The sequence below is a fragment of the Erpetoichthys calabaricus genome, chromosome 8 (genome assembly GCF_900747795.2).
Source record: "Erpetoichthys calabaricus chromosome 8, fErpCal1.3, whole genome shotgun sequence".
Classification (NCBI taxonomy): domain Eukaryota; kingdom Metazoa; phylum Chordata; class Cladistia; order Polypteriformes; family Polypteridae; genus Erpetoichthys; species Erpetoichthys calabaricus.
In genome coordinates this window covers 144,284,508-144,305,803 of record NC_041401.2, presented here as the reverse complement: position 1 = coordinate 144,305,803, position 21,296 = coordinate 144,284,508, and the positions used below count along the sequence as shown (strand labels likewise).

The window sequence follows — 21,296 nt, the reverse complement described above, 5'->3', positions numbered from 1 at the left end:
TGCAGAGGAGGAATATTAAAACTCTCTCTCTGATCTACCTCTAAATTGGCATCCTGTGAAGGCAAGGGAGTAGAAGCCATCCTGGCTGGGATACTGGTTCATCCCACACAAAGTCCTTATAGTGCCCCTTCCTCAACATGCTTTGCAAAACACAAGAATTTACATTATTCAAAACTAAGTAGAGAGAGAGAGAGAGGTTGGGAGCATACACTGATACAACATGTTGCTGCCCCAAAACAAAACTGAGTACAGCAATATTTATTAATAAATTGCATTTATGCTAGTATCTTTGTTATTCAAAAATTGCTTAAAAATCAGAGATATTCACAACTGCTTAATCCTGACATTTAATTAATTTTCAGAAAAAAACAGCACTATGCTTAGTAGAGTGGCATGGTGATGCAGTGGCAAACATTGATGCCCTCATAGATCCATTGCCCTAGGTTCAAACCTATTACTTGGTCCCTATCAGTGTGGAGTCAGCAGTCTCGTTATTTTTCCTGTTGGGTAGTCTGGTTTCCCTTCCATTTCCCAAAGACGTGAGAGTTTGGTTAACTACCCAAGTGTCTGGAAATGTGTGTGAGAGTCCTTGCAATGGACTAACATCCATCCAGTGTTTGTTCTGACTTTATTTTAGGATATGCTGCACTTAATTAGATGTAATTTTTATCACAGAATTGATGCAGTATATTATCATATTCACATTCCCTGTGCCTTGCCAAAAGGGTCAGAAAGAAAATGAATATAAGAAAGCCACCTAGTGAGTTTCGAGTTGGTGATTATAATCAACGCCTAATTTAAGGAATTTTTCTGGAAAATAGTGTTGATACAGCACTGCCAAACATTAAAAGAATTTGAGTACTGTAGTTCTTTGCTAACTAAATCTGATTTTATTTCATTCTGATTAGTGCAGTCATATTATTCATATTATAAAAAATTAGGGGAGGAAGGCTCATCCAGTTAATCAAGTTAGTACGGTGACCTAGTTTTCTAAACAAGGTTAGCACAATAATTAACTTATATTGCAATAGTTGTTCATCTATATTGAAATGATCTATGGGACGGTGAGAATCTTAAGTTAGCTTCAAGGGTGTTCAACAAAGAAAGGAGTACTAGAGCGATTCAAGAAAATGACAAAATAAAAACCAGGTGTCTTTGCTTTATCCAACTTTAAAATGTGTATATCTTCTCTACTTCAGAAGCAAAAACCTATGAAGAAATACATATCAGCAAAATATTTTATTTGTTTGGTTACAGGACTTCCTAGTCGTCCAGGAACACCTGAAATACCCCAAAGATACAAAAATACAGCATTGGTATTATGGAAACCTTCTGACTCTCGCACACCCTGCACCTACACATTAGAACGCAAGACAGAAGGTATGTATCTACTTAAAACAACTTATTATTGCCATGCAATTTCAGCAGGCTTCACTCCCTCCGCCCAAAGAATTCTCACTACGGAGCATCACTCAACAATGGTGCAATCCCGCAGTAGAGTGTCCATGTTCATTTAACCTTGGCTTCAAATAAATTAACAGCAGAGTGCTTTGCTGTATGTGTTCGAACTACCCAAAAGCCATTGCGAGCTTGTTGTATTGCATCAGCTTCTATCTTTTGCGGTTATTGCATAATTTTCATGTTTCCGTTACTTTTTGATTTACCCTTGTACAATATTTTTCATGCTCTTAATGTGAAATAATTTGGCAACTTGTAGTCACAAATAAGCTATTTGTACTAGAAGTTGTTGTAGCATTGTCACGTGTATGGAGTACAGTGAAATTTTACTTACCTGTCTGAGCAGCATACAGCAGGTCACCATTCCTCAGAACTATGATGAAAAAGAATGAATTAAAATATATACATGTAAAAGTAATTTTAGTTTTAGTCACAGGATCAAAAATAACAAAAAATGTCTCTGTGTGATAGTTCAGCTATGGCCCTTACTTGGTACATTGCAATGGTGGGAAGGCCTGGCTGGGCCCAGCCAATCAGTTCATTGTGTATGAAATTTTCCATTAAATTTTGTAATTGATTGGGTATTTGTTATTTTTATCTTTCCTTTGGTTTCGAAGTGGTATGTCAAATCCCACTGGTTTACTGAATTTTCAATAAGTAAATAAATGGGGCAGTGTTTATTTATTTATTGAAAATTCAGTAAACCAATTGGATTTTAAATAAATGGGGCAGTGTTCAGCTATGAAGAGGATGAAAAATGGAAAAGCTGTTGGTCCAGATGACATACCTGTGGAAGCATGGAGGTGTTTAGGAGAGATGGCAGTGGAGTTTTTAACCAGATTGTTTAATGGAATCTTGGAAAGTGAGAGGATGCCTGAGGAGTGGAGAAGAAGTGTACTGGCGCCAATATTTAAGAATAAGGGGGATGTGCAGGACTGCAGTAACTACAGGGGGATAAAATTGATGAGCCACAGCATGAAGTTATGGGAAACAGTAGTGGAAGCTAGGTTTCAGAAGTGAGGTGATGAATAGTGAGCAGCAGAAGTTTAGAGAAGGCCAGAAGGAGTTGCATTGTGTCTTTGTGGACCTGGAGAAAGAATATGACAGGATGCCTCGAGAGCAGCTGTGGCATTGTATGAGGAAGTCGGGAGTGGCAGAGAAGTACGTAAGAGTTGTACAGGATATGTACGAGGGAAGTGTGGCAGTGGTGAGGTCTGCGGTAGGAGAGACGAATGCATTCGACGTGGAGGTGGGATTACATCAGGGATCAGCTCTGCGTCCTTTCTTATTTGCAATGGTGATGGACAGGTTGACAGATGAGATTAGACAGGAGTCCCAGTGGACTATAATGTTTGCTGATGACATTGTGATCTGTAGCGATAGTAGGGAGCAGGTTGAGGAGACCCTGGAGAGGTGGAGATATGCTCTAGAGAGGTGAGGAATGAAGGTCAATAGGAACAAGACAGAATACATGTGTGTAAATGAGAAGGAGGTCAGTGGAATGGTGAGGATGCAGGGAGTAGAGTTGGCGAAGGTGGATTTGTTTAAATATTTGGGATCAACAGTACAGAGTAATGGGGATTCTGGAAGAGAGGTGGAAAAGAGAGTGCAGTCAGGGTGGAATGGGTGGAGAAGAGTGTCAGGAGTAATTTGTGACAGACGGGTATCAGCAAGCATGAAAGGGAAGGTCTACAGGACGGTAGTGAGACCAGCTATGTTATATGGGTTGGAGACAGTGGCACTGACCACAAAGCAGGAGACAAAGCTGGAGGTAGCGGAGTTAAAGATGCTAAGATTTACACTGGGTGTGACGAGGATGGATAGGATTAGAAATGAGTACATTAGAGGGTCAGCTCAAGTTAGACGGTTGGGAGACAAAGTCAGAGAGGTGAGATTGCGTTGGTTTGGACATGTGCAGAGGAGAGATACTGGGTATATTGGAAGAAGGATGCTAAGGATAGAGCTGCCAGGGAAGAGGAAAAAAGGAAGGCCTAAGCGAGGGTTTATGGATGTGGTGAGAGAAGACATGCAGGTGATGGGTGTAACAGAACAAGATCCAGAGGACAGAAAGATATGGAAGAAGATGATCCGCTGTGGCAGCCCCTAACGGGAGCAGCCGAAAGAAGAAGAACAAATAAATGGGGCAGTGTTACGGTGTATGTGTAACCTGAATTGTAGTAGTCATTAGAAGTTAACAGAATCTTTTGAGGTTATCATTGTCATCAGTTCATCTTAGCAACTTGACTATCTTATCATTTCAATATGATCTTGCAGAAAATCTAGATTGTGTTGAAATCATCAACCAATTCAATCTAAAGACCCGACACCTGCATCTGCCATAAAACTGTACAGGACAGGTAGATAGATAGATAGATAGATAGATAGATAGATAGATAGATAGATAGATAGATAGATAGATAGATAGATAGATAGATAGATAGATAGATAGATAGATAGATAGATAGATAGATAGATAGATAGATAGATAGATAGATAGATAGATAGATACTTTATTAATCCCAATGGGAAATTCACATAGGTAGGGAATGATTGTGTGTGTGTGTGTGTGTGTGTGTGTCCATCGTGACACAATGTTTGATTGCCTTGATCATTTTTGCTCAGCTTTTTCATGGTCCTAATAATTCAGTCATTTGAATGTACCACAATATGAATAGATGTATTTTTTGGAAAAGTGCACGTATACATCCTACTAAAAACTAGAATGCCCATTTTTTACACAGACCCACCGAAAAATCTATTCCTGGCTACGCCCCTAGTACACTGACTTTAAAACTGATTCCTAATAAAAAGGCAATAGTTTCCTCTGCTATATAACTTTTATCTCATTTAAAGTTTCAGAAAAAATTAATATTTTGTATCATCTTCACTTTCTTTAGGAGATTCTGATTGGCTTACGGTGGCTACAGGAGTGGCAGACTGTTATTATAATTCTACAGAACTGCCAATGGGCAGCACCTTAAAGTTCAGAGTGGCGTGTGTCAATAAAGCTGGCCAAGGCCCATACAGTAATTCCTCTGAAAAAGTACAGCTTGATTCACTGGGTAAGAAAATATAATGCATCTTTAAGGAGACAGTTTTCGTAGTTTTTATTTCTAAGGTGTTAATCCTTTATTTGGATTATTTTTTTTCTGTTATACTGTACATTTGCCAAAAAGTACAATACTTTAACTCTTTTTATCATGATAGATCGATATGTCAATCTTTCAAATTACGGTATAATTTTGACACCAATGAAAATGGTCAGAGATCTTTGTATGCAGGAAGAAGATTCTACCAATGTTAAAAAGAAGATAAACAGCTGAATGCTGCTGTCTGGTACTTATTTAACCAGAAACCAGATCCTTTCTCATGTGAAGTTCACATTCAGTCTGGAAGTTTATACCTTACTCTAATTACATAGTTCTTAATTCTTTAGAAACTGAACCTTACAGGGCTTTGTGTATATGCAATGTAGACTTGACTTCATTATTTTTTTACATACATTTAAATGTGATATTAAGGGAGTTTTTGCATTATCAGGACCACGTTTAGCAGTTTTTTTTTAATATTGAAGATACACTTAGTAAAGAACTATATTATATTTTATGTAATTGTCAGAAGAATACAGAGATACAGTACATTACAGGTACAGTACCTTAGGTATATTGTTGCTTTATTGCTAGAAGAAACAACCTTCCCTATACTTACTAAACTAAGTTTAATTTCTTTTACAGATATGCCAAAGGCCTCACCAAGTCCTGCTGTTCCCAAAGCTGCTTCTTCCATTCCGCCTTCTGTTAGCAAATCCAAAACACTGCCTGCATCAGAAGTAGCACCCCCTGAAATGCCTAAACCTGCTTCTCCCTCTATTCCTCAGAAACCAGCTGCAGATGAAATCATCTCATCGACAGTACAAATGCAAATCCAAGCCCCATCCCCAGTTCCAGTTGAAAGTACAGTTCCTGTATTATACTCAGCTCCATCCCCAGTCCCAGTTACACCTCCAAGTCCAGTTTCCACCGCAGTCTCTACATCTCCTACAATCAAGACCACTCTCACGCTTACCGTGACCACACCTTCTTTGGTGGCCCAGCCCACAACCTCTCCAGAACCACTTCCCAGGTTACCACCTCCATCTCCTCCACCTCCTGTCTTACCAAAGCCAACAACGCCAGTCAGCTTGGTGACTCCTATTTCCCCAGTGACTGCTGTCACCCCGCTACCATTGCCATCTCCATCTGGTGTCATTGGCAAACCAATCTCTTCTGTTCCTATGTATGTTCCAGCCACCTTAGTTCAAACTCCTCCTACTCAAGTCTCATCTCTCACGCCACCTGTTGTGCTGGTGACAAGTCTTAGCCCTGTTGGTGAGGGCCCCTCCACACCTAGTAGAATAACCCCTACAGGCAGAGTGACACCCTCTGCCAAATCTGTAGACAGCAGCACAACTGCTTTACGACAAGGTGTACCTCAGAAACCTTACACCTTTATGGATGAGAGAGCCAGGTAGGAAATATATTTCTATTATATTTGCACTGATAAAACCATCAGAGGACTTGCTGACATTATTTTTTCACTATTGGTTGAGCATTTCTAATCTGAAATGCCTGAGACAAGATGTTATTTTGGATTTTGGATATTTTCGAATATTTGGAAATAATACTGAGATATCTTGGGGACAGGACACAAGTCTAAATACAAAATTCTATTTGTTTCATATACATCTTATGCACATAGCCTGAAAATAATTTTATACAGTATTTTTAATAATTTTGTTCATGAAATAAAGATTGTGCACAGTAGAATCAGCACAATATCTGTATCAGCTGTTAAACAACAGCAACGACAAACAATGGGAGGCTTTCAGTCTCCACCTACGATGCTGTGTTTTGATTAAAAGCTTACTGTACATAGAGAATAAGTAGAAAACACAGTGAGTGATGCATGCAGGTCTAGCAGTGAATGTTTGGTAACAAACTGGTGCCAAGAGAACGTCAGAGCATGTGTTCCCTCTTAGCAAGCAGCACAACTTTTGAGTCGCACCACTCACTTCCCATCCCATGCAGCACTTTGGAAGTGCCACACAGCTGTTATTGTACCTTTCACCCTTTGGTAATGCACCAGCAGCTCAAAACTCTAATGGGGATCCCCTAACCAATCCAGCTCATCTCTTGCATGTTGGTGCACCGCTTGAAATTCAAAGAGAGGATTGAAGAAATCGGTTGTAATGGTTAAGTACCATATAATGTGTTATTCACATCTATTCATCACTAAAAATAACATTTAGAGGAACATTGGGTCAGAGCCCCACATGGGTAAGTGATTTTCCACTTGTGGCATCATGTCGGTGCTCAAAAAGTTTCAGATTTTAGAGTGTTCTGGATTATGGAATTTCAGATTAGGACTGCTCAAACTGTACCATGTACTTATTTGTGATGCATGCCAAGTCTGAAGTATCCACATTTCGTACAATAATTTAAAAAAGAAATTGGGAACATTATTTTAATCAGAAAAAGTTGAGATGTAGCCATTAGTTATTCAGGTTCAACAGAATGAGTAAACAATTTCACAGATAGTCTAAGCTAGATTTCATTTAATGAAAATGTTTTATCTGCATGTATAAAAGTTTAATTTTGTAGTCCAAGGATTTGCATTATTGGCAGTAGGGTTTTGTGGTCACTTATGTTGTTAATCACCTGGTTAAAGACGCTTAAGATTTTCTGTTAATTAGACTACTTATTTCTCATTCTTATATGAGAGGTTTAATAAAATATTACATGCAAAGGTCTTTACAAATAGTTGTTTGATTTTATGACTAATAATACTAGGGGAAGATATGGTGTGATCCGGGAGTGTAAGGAGAATGCTACGGGAAAACAATTTATGGCCAAAATCATCCCATATGAGGCGGAAAGCAAGCAGTCAGTACTTCAGGAATATGAGATCCTCAAGTCTCTTCGACATGAAAAGGTTATGGCCCTTCATGAGGCTTATGTGACACCTCGGTATCTGGTCCTCATCTCAGAATCGTGTGTTGGCAAAGAGCTACTGTATAGTCTCATAGACAGGTGAGAGTTTACTAAAATCTTTGTGTGTAAAACAGTCTGAACTAGTCAAGATTCAGTAAATAGATATAAAATAAATGTCTACAGCATATAAATCTAGAATACATTATACATTTTATAGAAATGTGTTATATATTATGTATTTCTATTATATAGAAATGAATTGTGATGGCCTAATTGTTAGTGCTGCTACCCCACACCACCATAAACTTGTGTTTGGTGTCCTGTCTATTCACTGCCTGTGTGGAGTCTGCAGGGTTTTCCTCCAGGTTTCCTTCCAGTCCTGAAGCTGTAGGTGTTAAATTAATTGACATCTCAAAATAGACCCTGATACAAGTCAAAAATCCTTTGTCCTCTGAAAAGTGCAAACATTTTTGGAAAGCAAATGACATCCAAGTGGAGATAAACAAGATGCCAGATGACGTGAAAACACACTTGGTAATGCACTTTTTGAGCCGCTATTGCAAATGTTCAGATAGAAATGCTATTTATTAGAATGTAATCTGTTCACAGGTCCAATGCTATGTATGATAGTGGCTGTGTAATCGATAAATTGATATTTTGTGATGTGCTGAGCTGTATTATTCTTTGTGTAATGCATGGCACATTTCCAGAAAGCACCTGGATTGGGCTATTTGGGAAATACATTTCAGCTAAAACTGGACAGAACACAAACATTAAGAAGGACCAATGATACTCCTTCCATTTTAGAAGGATTGCCATGGTGTTCTGACACTTTAAATAAATTCTATGCAAATTGTTTTAGGGAAAACAGGAGCTAGTAGCAGGAGTTCTAGCCTGGTATTCTTGGTCCAAATGGAGGCCAGCTCTTTACCCAGAGCAGATTCCAGAGGCACCAGAGATGAACCTAGAATTTGTTATGGGTCAAGGCTTAAAAAATCATCGAACTGAAGAGTTCAGGCAGAGCTGAGAAAGACAAGGGATCAGTTATCAGAGGGAAGGGAAACCAGGAAGAGTAGTAAGAAGGTGTTGGTGGTGAGAATGACATGTGCTTTAATGTGTTTGAGGAGCGTAAATGCAATAGGAAAGGATCAAGGACCTATTAGAAATGGCCAAAAAGGACAGTAGGTTTTCTGTTTGAATGCTTTGTTTAATACTTTGACTTCTCCCTTAATCTCACCTCCTTGAATCTATTCTTTGTTTAATAAAACACTTTGCTTGATCTTTGATCATCCTGCACTTATAATTAGGACAAAAGCAGAGAAATGAATAAAAATAAAAATAATAAATAAATAAATAATAATACATCCATCCATTTGCCAACCCGCTGAATCTGAACACAGGGTCACGGGGGTCTGCTGGAGCCAATCCCAGCCAACACAGGGCACAAGGCAGGAAACAATCCTGGGCAGGGTGCCAACCCACCGCAGGACACACACAAACACACCCACACACCAAGCACACACTAGGGCCAATTTAGAATCACCAATCCACCTAACCTGCATGTCTTTGGACTGTGGGAGGAAACCGGAGCGCCCGGAGGAAACCCACGCAGACACGGGGAGAACATGCAAACTCCACGCTGGGAGGACCCGGGAATCGAACCCAGGTCCCCAGATCACCCAACTGCGAGGCAGCAGCGCTACCCACTGCGCCACCGTGCTGCCCATAATAATACATAATAATAAATATAATAATACTAATAAAATAATTTGAATAAAAATAGTTAAATGTCCAGTGAAAGAATGAAGCTTTTTATATTTTTTGTATATGACTTTAGAATATTGAAAAACACATTTATTTGAAATGCCCATCCCTAATTTTTACAAATTACTACTACTACAAATCTACTTCTGTGTCATAAATTGCTGACTTTCAGATGCATTCTGTTGGAGTCCCCTGAGTACTTTTTCCCCAAACCCAATGCTGCTTATAAGTTATGGACATCAACCTACAGTGACACTCTGTGTAGTGGAAATTGGGAGACACCAGCCTACACGCTAGGTGTCTAGTATGCAGGATTGTGCGTGACCAGGATGATGGTGTAAGACAGGGAGACACAGACACAAAAGGGTTCGGTTTTTGCAAAAATAAAGTGAGGTTTTGTTGGCAGCTGCACTTAAAGAAAAACAAAAATAATGTCCTGCGGAAAATATATATCAATACACAGCCCAATATCGCAAAGGACACACAAAACAGTTATAAAAACGGAACCCAAAAATGATGACTATTTACAGTATTTACAGTGTGGACTGAAAGTCCCAAACAAAAAGAAAAATGCACACATGTCTTCCTCCACAGAAATCCCAGTTAGGAAGCTGCTCCTCCAAACAGTGTATAATACTGGGTTTACTAAGGAAAATACTCAAAATACAGAAAAAGAAAAAGTGTATATACAAAAATAAACAGTGCTCCATTAACCACATCCCAATAAATACCTCCACCAAAGTTAATTCAGAGATATTTATCAAAATATATACAAGAAAAAATATATATTTACAATAATCAAGGCACAAGCAGTAGTGCTTGGTAAATTCAAGACAGTGTTCTACCAAGTACCTTTCTCACAGCAAGATCTAACCAGGAGACCCCCTCTAGAGGCCGTAATTCCCTATTGTATTCGCCGACCAATTAAGCTGCTGAACGTCTTCGAAAAGTGGCGTCTCCTGCCCTGCACAATTTACTACAAAAATGCAACGCGCATGGCTGTGCAGGCTTTTGAGACGCGGACTGCGCTTCTCCCAAAAGTGAAAGTAAACACTTTTTTTTCTTCCCTTCCCTGAGCTACTGCCCAGACAACTGCCAATACGGGATCCCTTTTATAAGCCGATACTAAGGCGCTTCGCACTTTCTCTCACTCTTCTAGCGTTATGAGGTCGCGGGAGGCACACGCACGAGTGGAAAACGGACAGCGCCATCCAGGCCAGTGATTGGTAGAGACCGCCTTTCCACTCTACACGAGACCCGCCGCGACGCTCCCTAGAAGGCGCTCATATCGTCAGCAAAGACGTCCTTCTGCATTTTGTAAATTGGAAAAAAAGGCAAGCTTTTATTCTTTATACTTTTTGTCCTTTTTTTCCAAAGAAATGCTTCTCTCGTAACCCTGCAGAGGACACAAAACTAATTTTATTTAATGGCTGGTAATGCCAGTGAGGCACATTACCACACCTACCCATAGACACACGGCTGTGGGCATCTTCATACCTGTACGCTCAAGCTTTATTACGCACAGGTGAGGCCTCATCTGAAGCACTGTGAACAGTGTTGGTCTCCAGGCTACAAAAAGGCCATAGCAGAGCTAGAAAAAGTTCAGAGAAGAGCAACTAGGCTGATTCCAGAGCTGCAGGGGATGAATTATGAAGAAAGATTAAAAGAGCCGAGCTTTTTCAGTTTAAGCAAAAGGAGATTAAATGTTTAAAATTATAAAGGGAATTAGTACAGTGGATCGAGACTGTTATTTTAAAATGAGTTCATCAAGAACACAAGGACACAATTTCACACAAATATTAGGAAGTTTTTCTTTATACAGAGAACCATAGACACTTGGAATAAGCTACCAGGTGGTGTGGTAGACTAGAACTTTAGGGACCATCAAAACTTGACTTGATGTGGACAGGAATAGTAAGCTCTGTTGGGCTGAAAGGCCTGTTCTCATCTAGATGGTTCTAATGTTCTGACATATCAATGACTTCACTTACACACATACAGGAAAATTCTGAATTGTGAAACCAATCTTGCCCCATGGATTTCAGATAAGTGGTTGAGAGAGTGTACAGTGGATTGTTTCTCTGTCCAGGGTAATGGTAATGTTTAGCTCTGCTTGTTTTTAACTATGACTTCCTGGTCAAGTGATATAAATGATGTTATACTGTATTGTTCTCTTAGCCCAGCCTGGAAGCTGAATTAAAACTAAAAGGTATGAAGCCTCAGCCCATGTGTGGAGATCAGCTGAACTCTCCATGTTACACTGAACACCAAAATGACTCTCATACTCCACCAATGAAATGATTATTAGACATTCTGTAGGTGCATCACTTGAATTGTCTCCTGGAGCAGAAACAGTTTTTACATACAACGTTTTCAGGATTAGGTTAAAAAGGCTTTCTGTACAGAATCAAACTTCTGTCTGTCAGATGGGATGGCTTGCACACATACCCTCTGTCTACCACATAAATTACAAATTCTATGCTATACTCCTATCACCACAACAGCAACACTACCTTCAATCTCAAAAGTATCAGGTATGGAACCAGTCCATAATTGGGTCCACACTCATACTCACACAGGGCCAATTCAGAATCACTAATTGACCTAAAACGCATGAGGGAGGAAAACTCACACAAGAAAACAAGCACATAGAGTGAATGTTGAAACTCCATGTAGACAGTGACCAGACACAGGATCCAATATGCTGAACCTATGAGGCAGCCACTAACACAATGTCAGTGTGCTGTTCTCCAGTTATGCAGCATTTCTTGCATATCCTAGAGACATATATGTTGCGTTAATGGGTCCCCTAAAATTATTGTGGATTTATATGTAAGTCTCATCTGTGACAGATGGTCCCCATTTACAGTATGTTCAGTTTCTGTCTTGTGCGCAGTGTTGCCATGATGTTCACGTCAGAGTAGAAAGATAGTGAAAAAATATGAACAAATAATCAGGAGTCAATTGTAAACCTGTGGTCAAAAAAATACAAAAAAAAGGGTCAGAGCAAAAAAGATGAGATGAACCAAAAAACAAATCCATAATCTTTGGTGAAAAGCACCCAACCTACTGACTCCTTAAAAAGATATTTTCTTTAGCTACATCACAAAAAGGTTTGTGTACTGAATCTAGAATGTTAGGCACTGAATCATACATACAGTAGACAGGACACGCTGATATCTTAATCACATGACTAGCAACGGTAACTGTTGCTATAAAAACATGATCACGACAAAGTCAGAACTCACGAAACTGGCAGCAAATGTGACCCAAAAATGTCTGTGTGGTGATGTCAGGATAATAATAAAAAATAATAAAGATCTCAAAATGAAATAAAAAATATAAAATATATAAAGCTCTCAAAACCCTTAAATCATAACACAAGTTGGGTGCCATTCCCTGCCTTCCTGAGCTGGACTTAATGAGTTTGATCATTTTCTTCTTTTTTCAGTTGCTCCCATTAGGGGTTACCACAGTGGATCATCTGCTTCCATATTTTCCTGTCCTCTGCATCTTGTTTTGTTACACACACCACCTACATGTCCTCTCTCATCACATCCATAAACCTCCTCTTAGGCCTTCCACTTTTCAGAGATTCAGAATATTTTTATTGTCATTGTAACAAATACAACAAAGTTAGGCACAGTCCCTGCGGTGTCAAAATATAAATAAATATAATTACAAAAGGGTAAGAAAGGATAAGAAGAAATAAGGTAGAACACAAACATTCAACATAAGACCTTAATTGCACATGAAACACCATTGCATAAGATGTCATCTATTGCACTGCTGCATTGGAGGTGATTAGGTGGCATTCCTCTTGCCTGGCAGCTCCATTCATAACATCCTTCTCCCATTATACCCAGCATCTCTCCTCTGCAAATGTCCAAACCAATGCAATCTCGCCTCTCTGACTTTGTCTCCAACCTGAGCTGACCCTCTAATGTACTCATTCCTAATCCTGTTCATCCTCATCACGCCCAAATGCAAATCTTAACATCTTTAACTCTAATGCCTAAAATGAGTTTGATAATAGACAGAGAAATACATTTTACTTATGATGAGTAGTTGCTACTACTTACATATTCATCATTTTCTGCTTTCATTGTATGTCATTTTTGCTTAGAAGATGAATATTTTTAAATGCTTATTAATAGCACCCAACAGCTCATTGACTGTCTATTTTGTGATGTTTCTGTTGTTTTGCAACCCAGGTTTCGTTACTCTGAAGATGATGTAGTTGGATACATTGTGCAGATATTGCAAGGTCTTGAATATCTACACAACCGGCGAATCCTACACCTTGATGTAAAACCGGACAACATTATTGTCACATATATGAATGTAGTGAAGATCATCGACTTTGGTAGTGCTCAGACTTTCAATCCTCTATTCCTGAAGCAACTGAGTCAACGTGTTGGGACTCTCGAGTTCATGTGTAAGTTGTAACTGTCCAGATATCAAAAGACTTTTTATTTTAATCTTATTTCTCTTTTCTTTGTCTCTTATTATATAAAAATGACCCATGGTCAACTAGACTCATTCCTTTTTATCATTAGTTTTTAGTTCTTTTCTGATCCAGTGTTGCTTCTTTCTTCCAATTTGTTGTATTTTGTAATCCAATATGGACTTATACAGTATCATTTTATGACAGTGACACCTCTGTGTGCCACCCATACCCGCACCAAAGAAGACCAGAGTACTTAATGTGTAGGGTTGACAGAGTGACTAGTGTATGTACAGAAATGCAAACCAATGGAATACTCACAGCTCTGTGTATGCCATTTCAAAATTGGCAATTTTAACTTCTTGCTTGGGCTTCTTAAAGCAGCTCCCCATGACTTAACCCAAATAAAAAAGAAGCATCTTCACAGATCTGGAAAGGTCGGATGCATAATCTTAAAGGTCCTTTGTTTCCAGTCTTTACTTGAGTGTGTATCATCTTTGTAACAAGCTCCAGTTACAATAGATAAGGGATTTATCTCAATACTGGAGAACTTGAAGCAGCTTAGACTGATAGTGAAAAAACATGTACTTCTTATATGTTGCACTTTTCCTTGGAAATCATTTACAAGTACGCAATTATAAAATCCTTTTTCTAAACATTTTTACACCAAAGGTACATTTATAACCTTTACTTAGAGAATTGCACTACAACTAGACATGATGGGGACTTTGCAGTTGTGTGCTGCTTGCTCATCTATTCTACATAATGTCACTTCATGCAAAAATGCTTTAATCAAGCATTTGACAGGCATACCATGTGTAGAATACGGTGAAATTCTTACTTGCCTATCCAACCAGCAAACAAAACATCACCATTGTTCAGTACCATGAAAAACAGGAATGTATTAAACACCAGAACTCCATTTTATTTAATAGACAGCACAATACCGCGGACCTGATATACTCCTTACCACTGTTTCCATAGCAGTTTGTCACAATAGAATCAGGTCGTAAAGATCAAGAACACCTTATTGACATTAGTAGTATTGCGCACAGGAAACACGAATATCATAGTCTGCAAAAATCAGTGAAGATGAGGATTAGCCTTTTTGTGTTGTGGAAATTCCCGCTGGACAGATGCCATAAAAAGTAGATACAGTATTTATTTTTCACTCTTTCAGTAGCCATAAGCACTAATTGCTGTGCCAACATGATGCTCTTTATATTAGTAACATTACATAATTTTTCAGATATTCATAATAATTCCTGGTTAGTGACATAATGAGAATAGTCTACAGTATCCACATTACTGAGCCGATAAAGTAGTTTAATTAACAGTGGTTTCTTTTTTTGTTGTTGTTTTGAGTACAAACTTACAACAATTTGATAACTTGTAGACTGCATATTGCTAAAAAATACAAAGAAATGTCTTAATTTTGCCAGTATAATATAAATACTAACCTAAATTAGTAAAGGTCAATGTCAATAAATAGAGAAAAGATGGCACTTAAAAGAGCTAGTAAAAATAGCAGTCTCATTTATTAATTTGGTACACTTAACAATATGCTATTACTACTACTATTTGAAACAGTATTAACTGAATAACTCATAATAGCAAAGAACATGGCTAATGAATAATGTAATCATGGAATTCCAAGTGTTATCTTTTTTGCTAATTGTTTTATTAATTTCTGTCAACATTAATCTCTCACACAGTCTCAATATGCATAGTTAAATGTGATAGTCATTTATATAAACTATTATTAAAGTTTATAGTAAAGTTTAGTGTCACATCACAAGCTTGAATAGACCTTGTAAAATGAATAAACTATTTTCTGATTATTTGTTGGCATGGTGGTACAGCAGATAACACAGCTGCTTCATAGATTCAGCATCCTGGGTACATATCCATTGTCCAAGAACATTTTTGAAGTTCCCCTGTGTCTGCCTGAGTTTTCAGCCTGGTACTCCAGTTTTCCTGCCACATTGTTACATCAGCTGATGATTCCAAATTTTCCCTGCATGAGTGTGTCCTTACCAGGGCCGTGCATCCGCTACTGCTGAGATAGACTTTGGCTCTCTGTACCCTTAATTGGATTAAGTGTACATAATGAATGGTACATAATGGTACATAATGTCATGTCATTTTACAACCTCATTAAGTATTTCCTAAAAATAGACCTATCAAACAAAAGCATTCTTTACTTTTTACTTTTCCTAAATGGTACTAATTGTTATTAATATCATTGTTGCAACGTGTATACATGTTGTAATTGTATTCCATTTAGAATATGAGATTATGATTAGAATCATTTGTGTGTAACTAGAATAATTTTTTTTGAAAAAGTGGATCAGGGCTTTTGAATGTATATGAATTCAGCTAAAGGAAGTGCGCAAATATTTTCAGGTTAAAAAAATACAAAGTCAGCTTGTTTTTGGTGTGATTGGTCAGTTTGGTTCTAGTGACGCATCAAAACAGAAAGCGCAAGTGTGAGACACCAGACAAGAGAACAGAAGGGTGCTTTGAAAATAATGACAGAGTCTGAGAAACAGGCACTACGAGAAGATGCTCGAGAGATGGAGTGTCAGTTAGGAAACATTCATATATGCAAATACAGAGGAAAGGCACATAGCAAAGATAGCAAATATATTTAAATTATTCTGTGACCTGTCTTCAACCGGTACCAGAGCTAGTAAAACACAAGGTGCTTTCCATTTATTTAACACATTATATTTTGTGTTTTTGGTGTTATATTATAATACCGAATACCAAAAATAATTAGTGTATAGCACACAGGCTTATTAGTTAGTTAAGTATAAATTGAATTTGATTGATTGAAAAATTAAGTCATTTGAATAATACTATTTTTATTTTCTAAAGCAAGTGTTAATAAGGCTCATTCTATCCCACTAGTTATGGTAAGCAAGAACACATCTATGAGAGGTGGAGTGAGGTAAAACAGTCAGAATTCAATGTTATCATAGAATCTATTTAGCCATACACATAGCACACCATGGATGAAAAATAAAGTATGCCTAGCTAAGGATTAGCTGTGTGGACACTAAATGCACTGTACCTCTTCTTATGCTTTGTTTGTCAATACATTTAAAATGTATGCTTTTTAATGAAACAATGAAGCTAAAAAAGGCACTATATAAATAAAATGTATTATTCTTATATTAAAAAGAGTAAAGGTAAGAAAGCTTGACATTTTGGAAACATGTGTCTTTTCCAGCACTTTGATGGTATGCTCTAAATTTAAAATATTAAGTAAATCGACAGATGCAGAAAACTTGGGAATAATTATAATGTCCAGAAATTGTAAGCCATTTTTTAATTAGCCTGTATCATTCTTAAGAAACTGAAATGTAATCATGCTGAAGAAACCATATGCTAAAATACTGCACTTAATGTATGTTGTTTTTCATAAATGTCAGTATCCCCATTCTTCCTTCCTTATTAGCTAATTCTTACCTTCAAATGTTTATTTCTTTTACCTCACTTAGTTTTTTATTACTTTTTTCTAAGCTCCTGAAGTAATAAAAGGAGATGTTGTTGGTCCTCCAGCGGATATCTGGGGTATAGGTGTACTGACATACATTATGTAAGTATCTTATTAAATATATTTGGTGTGTGGGTGTGTTTGTGTGTGTCCTGCGGTGGGCTGGCACCGTGCCCGGGATTGGTTCCTGCCTTGTGCCCTGTGTTGGCTGGGATTGGCTCCAGCAGACCCCCGTGACCCTCTGTTCGGATTCAGCGGGTTGTTAAATGGATGGATATATACATATATATATATATATATATATATATATATATATATATATATATATATATAAACACTATCGATAAGTAATAAAGTAAAAATTCAGATGGGTTTCCATTCCATTTTTCTTTCACTTTTCTATTTTTGCTCTTTAATAAATCTTACTGTCATCTGTTTGCTGAAGTCATATCCAATTCTACAAAATAGCATGAATTTTTTAGACAAAAAAATCAACAGAACATTAAAATAAGAATAATTAAATAAGATAAAAATAGAGAAAACTAAAAATAGAAAATGCATTTTTGGTGTTAGTTTAGCTGTTTTTTTAAAGAACTTTATTTATTAAAATCAGTGTAAATATTATTTTATATATTGAACATATCCCCGATTACTCTTTCATCTTTTCCTATGATTTCATTTTACATTTGTGCCCTTCTGTAGTTTTTTTCACCATTTTACACCAAATGCTTGCCAAATAATACCTCATCCTAACCCTAACCCTATTTTTTTCAGTGAACAGCAGGTTATTAAAGCAAGAGCTGCATATACATTGTCCAGGGCAGGACGAATTGTCAATATTGACTCAAACAGTGGGCCATATAAAGTCTGGGTATGCCTACGAACCCAGACTTCTTAGCACATGTAAATGACAAACATTAACTTTAAAAAGGTTTGCTCCAAGAAATGGTTTCATTATAAAACTTTTCTTTTATTGAGTGCAATAAATAGTAGTAAGAGAGTAAATTTAAAGCAAATTGATTGCTCAGACTGTTGAGATCAGCTAAGATGCAGGATGTTTCAAGAATTAATACAATGCAAAGATTTGTATCTGTTAGTACATTACATACATTACATCTCATTGGTGAGAATTCCTGCTCACAACTGTATGTGCTACCAAATAATGATAGCATGTGCACAGCAGACTCACAAAAGCCTTGGAAACAAATCCTGAGTCAAATACAATCTGTAGAAATCAAGCAAAGAATGTGTTTTTAAGTTCACTATTGCTCTTGGATTTAGGTACTTCCAGCTGCAAGACTTCTGGAACATTGTCCTAATTAGCAGCAAAAAGAAATAGAAAAAAACTGCAGCACCAAAAGTCCTGAAAGTGAAATTCACACTTACGACAAAGGATGACCTGCATATCTGACGAAGGCAATTACTTCTACCTGAAAACTGAGAAAATAAATAGGGTTTCCCTGTTGCCACTGACTCAAATTATTATAAAGAGTGGAAAATAACATAAGTTAACAGCTTTAGTGCAAATCTGTTATGAGCTCACCTCAATGATGTAACTATCCTCTTTTCCTAACTCTACAATAAAGCATTTGAAAAACATACAAATTGCCCAAAGGCCCTGTCGGATGCTGTGGCTGCCAGTATGTTAATCTTAATCCTTGTCTCACCAATCACATGGGTTGAAGTGCAGGGAGAATCTGTTTTGATTAATCCACTAGCCATTGTCCAGCTAACATCCTTCTTTCACATTTGTAAATGGCGTTCTAAATACTGATTTGTGCACAGACCCTGAGTCACACCCAAAGTTTCCTCGTGTAAAGTCATACCTTTTAAAACATACATACAGGACAAAGGCAAGCAAGCATCTAAAAACTTACACATAGACCATCTATGTGGCTGCTCTGTAGTTACTCCCTACGTGAATAGTAATAATGTGGCTTATGTATTTATTTTTTGGATGACATCACATGGAACTTACAATTCTTAGACCAGCTAACTGTAGCATCATCTTGTTAACAAAACCTCATGGGGCTCAGAAAATTATATATTTCTATGAGCAGCCCTGAGGCAGCCCAAATCTGTGCCATGGGCTGCTTGTGGAACGTAGGCCGTAGTTTGCCTACCCGATTTAGTCTTCAGAAGTTGTGACTGCATGCACATTTTTTCTTCTTTTTCATTTGGTTTTTCACTAAATGTAAGAGTCACCACAACAAATTGCCCACATAGTTCTGTCTGTGTCATTATTTTCTTGGAAAACTTGATCCTCTTAATCTTCTTTTATTGTATACCATGTTGTGTCATGGGTGGCACGGTGGATTGTGTTTTTTGGTCTTTGTTCGAGTATTGAAAGAACAACTTGTTTGAAGGCTCTGTTAAAAGATGAGTAGGATATTTAAAATTGGTAAACATCTTTATTTAGTCTGAGAAACTTTGAAAATAAAAGAAAATGTTTAGTGACTTTACCATGGAAACAGCTAATACGTAACAATGAGACAATTTCAGCAATGGATATTCAATGAGAATAATAAAGCTATTGATCAGTTATCTATAGAAAATACAAGTATATTTAGAATAAATCTGATCCATTCATTGAAATCCAGAACATGATTAACAAATACTTGTAGATCACTTTTTTTTCCAAAAAACATAGTATCATATTTCAGCACAAATCTTTTTGGAATGACCACCTAGTGCCGCTGTATGGGCATCTGTGGAGAATGAGTCATGGTGCAAAGGGCCAAGAAAAAAGGAAGAGAGAGAATGAAAGCGGGAATACAGTGGGTTCTGTAGGAAACAAATTGGAGGATAGGACTGGGAACAGGAGAGACAGGTAAACCTCTTCTTTGTAAGCCGTCTCACCATTGTTGGAGATCAGATCTATGATGGTGGTAACATCAACAAATTTAGTAATGGAGTTGGAGTCATGGCTGGCCACGCAGTCATAGGTGCATAAGGAATGTGGAGTGTGCTTTCTGTTATTTGTGTTTTCTACTCAAGGCAACTGATACAAATGTTATGTTTTTAACAGTTTTGTTTACTTTTGTCAGGTTAAGTGGAAGATCTCCATTTCTCGAGACTAACCCCTTGGAGACAGAGAACAGAATTCAGATAGCCAAGTTTGACCTTACAAAACTCTACCCCAATGTGTCACAAAGTGCCTCGTTGTTCCTGAAGAAGATATTGTGTAGTTATCCATGGTAAGCAGGGCTTTCAAATTTTATCAATAAGACATTCTTTACTGTGTGCAAATGCAATGTTTCAGACTAATAAAGCAGTGCAAACATTGTTATCTATCAAATATATATTCTGTACATAAAGTACAAGCAATGTTTACAATTCATGTTGGATTTTATTCACAACAGGAAGGTATACAGACTCCTGATCTCCTAGTCTACATGTGTAACTCAACATTATTATGTGAATGTTAAGCTCCCAAAAATTTAACAAAATGAAGAAATGTATGTAATTTAATTTGTTTGGAGGAGAGTGAGAATTTACATTTGGGTAGCGATATACAATAAATACGTGTGAGAATGTATATGTGATTTTGTACATGTGCCTGCATTTAATTATACTTGTACTCAAATCATATTTTTTTTTCTAAGAGGCTCCCCATTCATGGCCAAGTGTCACGTTCCATTGGTCCTTCAATGTTCACAAAGAAAGGCCACTGTTTATTCTTCACCTTCTTTTTCAGTCTCCACAGGTATACTGCCATATGCTGTGTGGTAATGGAAAACCCACTCCCCATGATACCACTGCAACATGCACAACATGTTTATGACAAGTAACAAAGGTGGCTACCTGATGTAATAAACCATGGCAAAAATGATAAACGCCAAAAATTTCTCCCAGTTGGCATATTTTTACTGGTATCTTGTTTCTACCAGTATACCACGCATCACTACCCATCAGATACACCACTACCAAGGACAAAAAATGAGTTACAGATTGGCTGGCAAAAATAACCTATTTTTCTGTAAATCCATTCTTTAACCACTTTCATCTTAACAGGCAGTATTAATATTTTTCCATGATGTAAGTGAAATATGAACTTGTGTGGAATTCACCACATCCTGACTAGTTAACTTTTGCTCTATTTTATTTTATGGTTCTTTATTTTTGTATTCACCTTTTCAAATTATAGAAGCTTACT

The 21,296-nt window shown here is 37.5% G+C and overlaps 1 protein-coding gene across 1 annotated transcript in view; it reads left to right on the top strand.

Moving 5' to 3' along the window:
• Nucleotides 1–21,296, top strand: part of spega (striated muscle enriched protein kinase a) — a 450,531-nt gene that overhangs the window by 424,661 nt on the left and 4,574 nt on the right. The window contains exons 34-40 of the mRNA XM_051931209.1: nt 1,258–1,380; nt 4,356–4,520; nt 5,193–5,964; nt 7,287–7,526; nt 13,406–13,629; nt 17,167–17,242; nt 20,188–20,337. Coding sequence (XP_051787169.1) covers nt 1,258–1,380; nt 4,356–4,520; nt 5,193–5,964; nt 7,287–7,526; nt 13,406–13,629; nt 17,167–17,242; nt 20,188–20,337 — 1,750 coding nt within the window. The remainder of the gene's footprint in view (nt 1–1,257; nt 1,381–4,355; nt 4,521–5,192; nt 5,965–7,286; nt 7,527–13,405; nt 13,630–17,166; nt 17,243–20,187; nt 20,338–21,296) is intronic.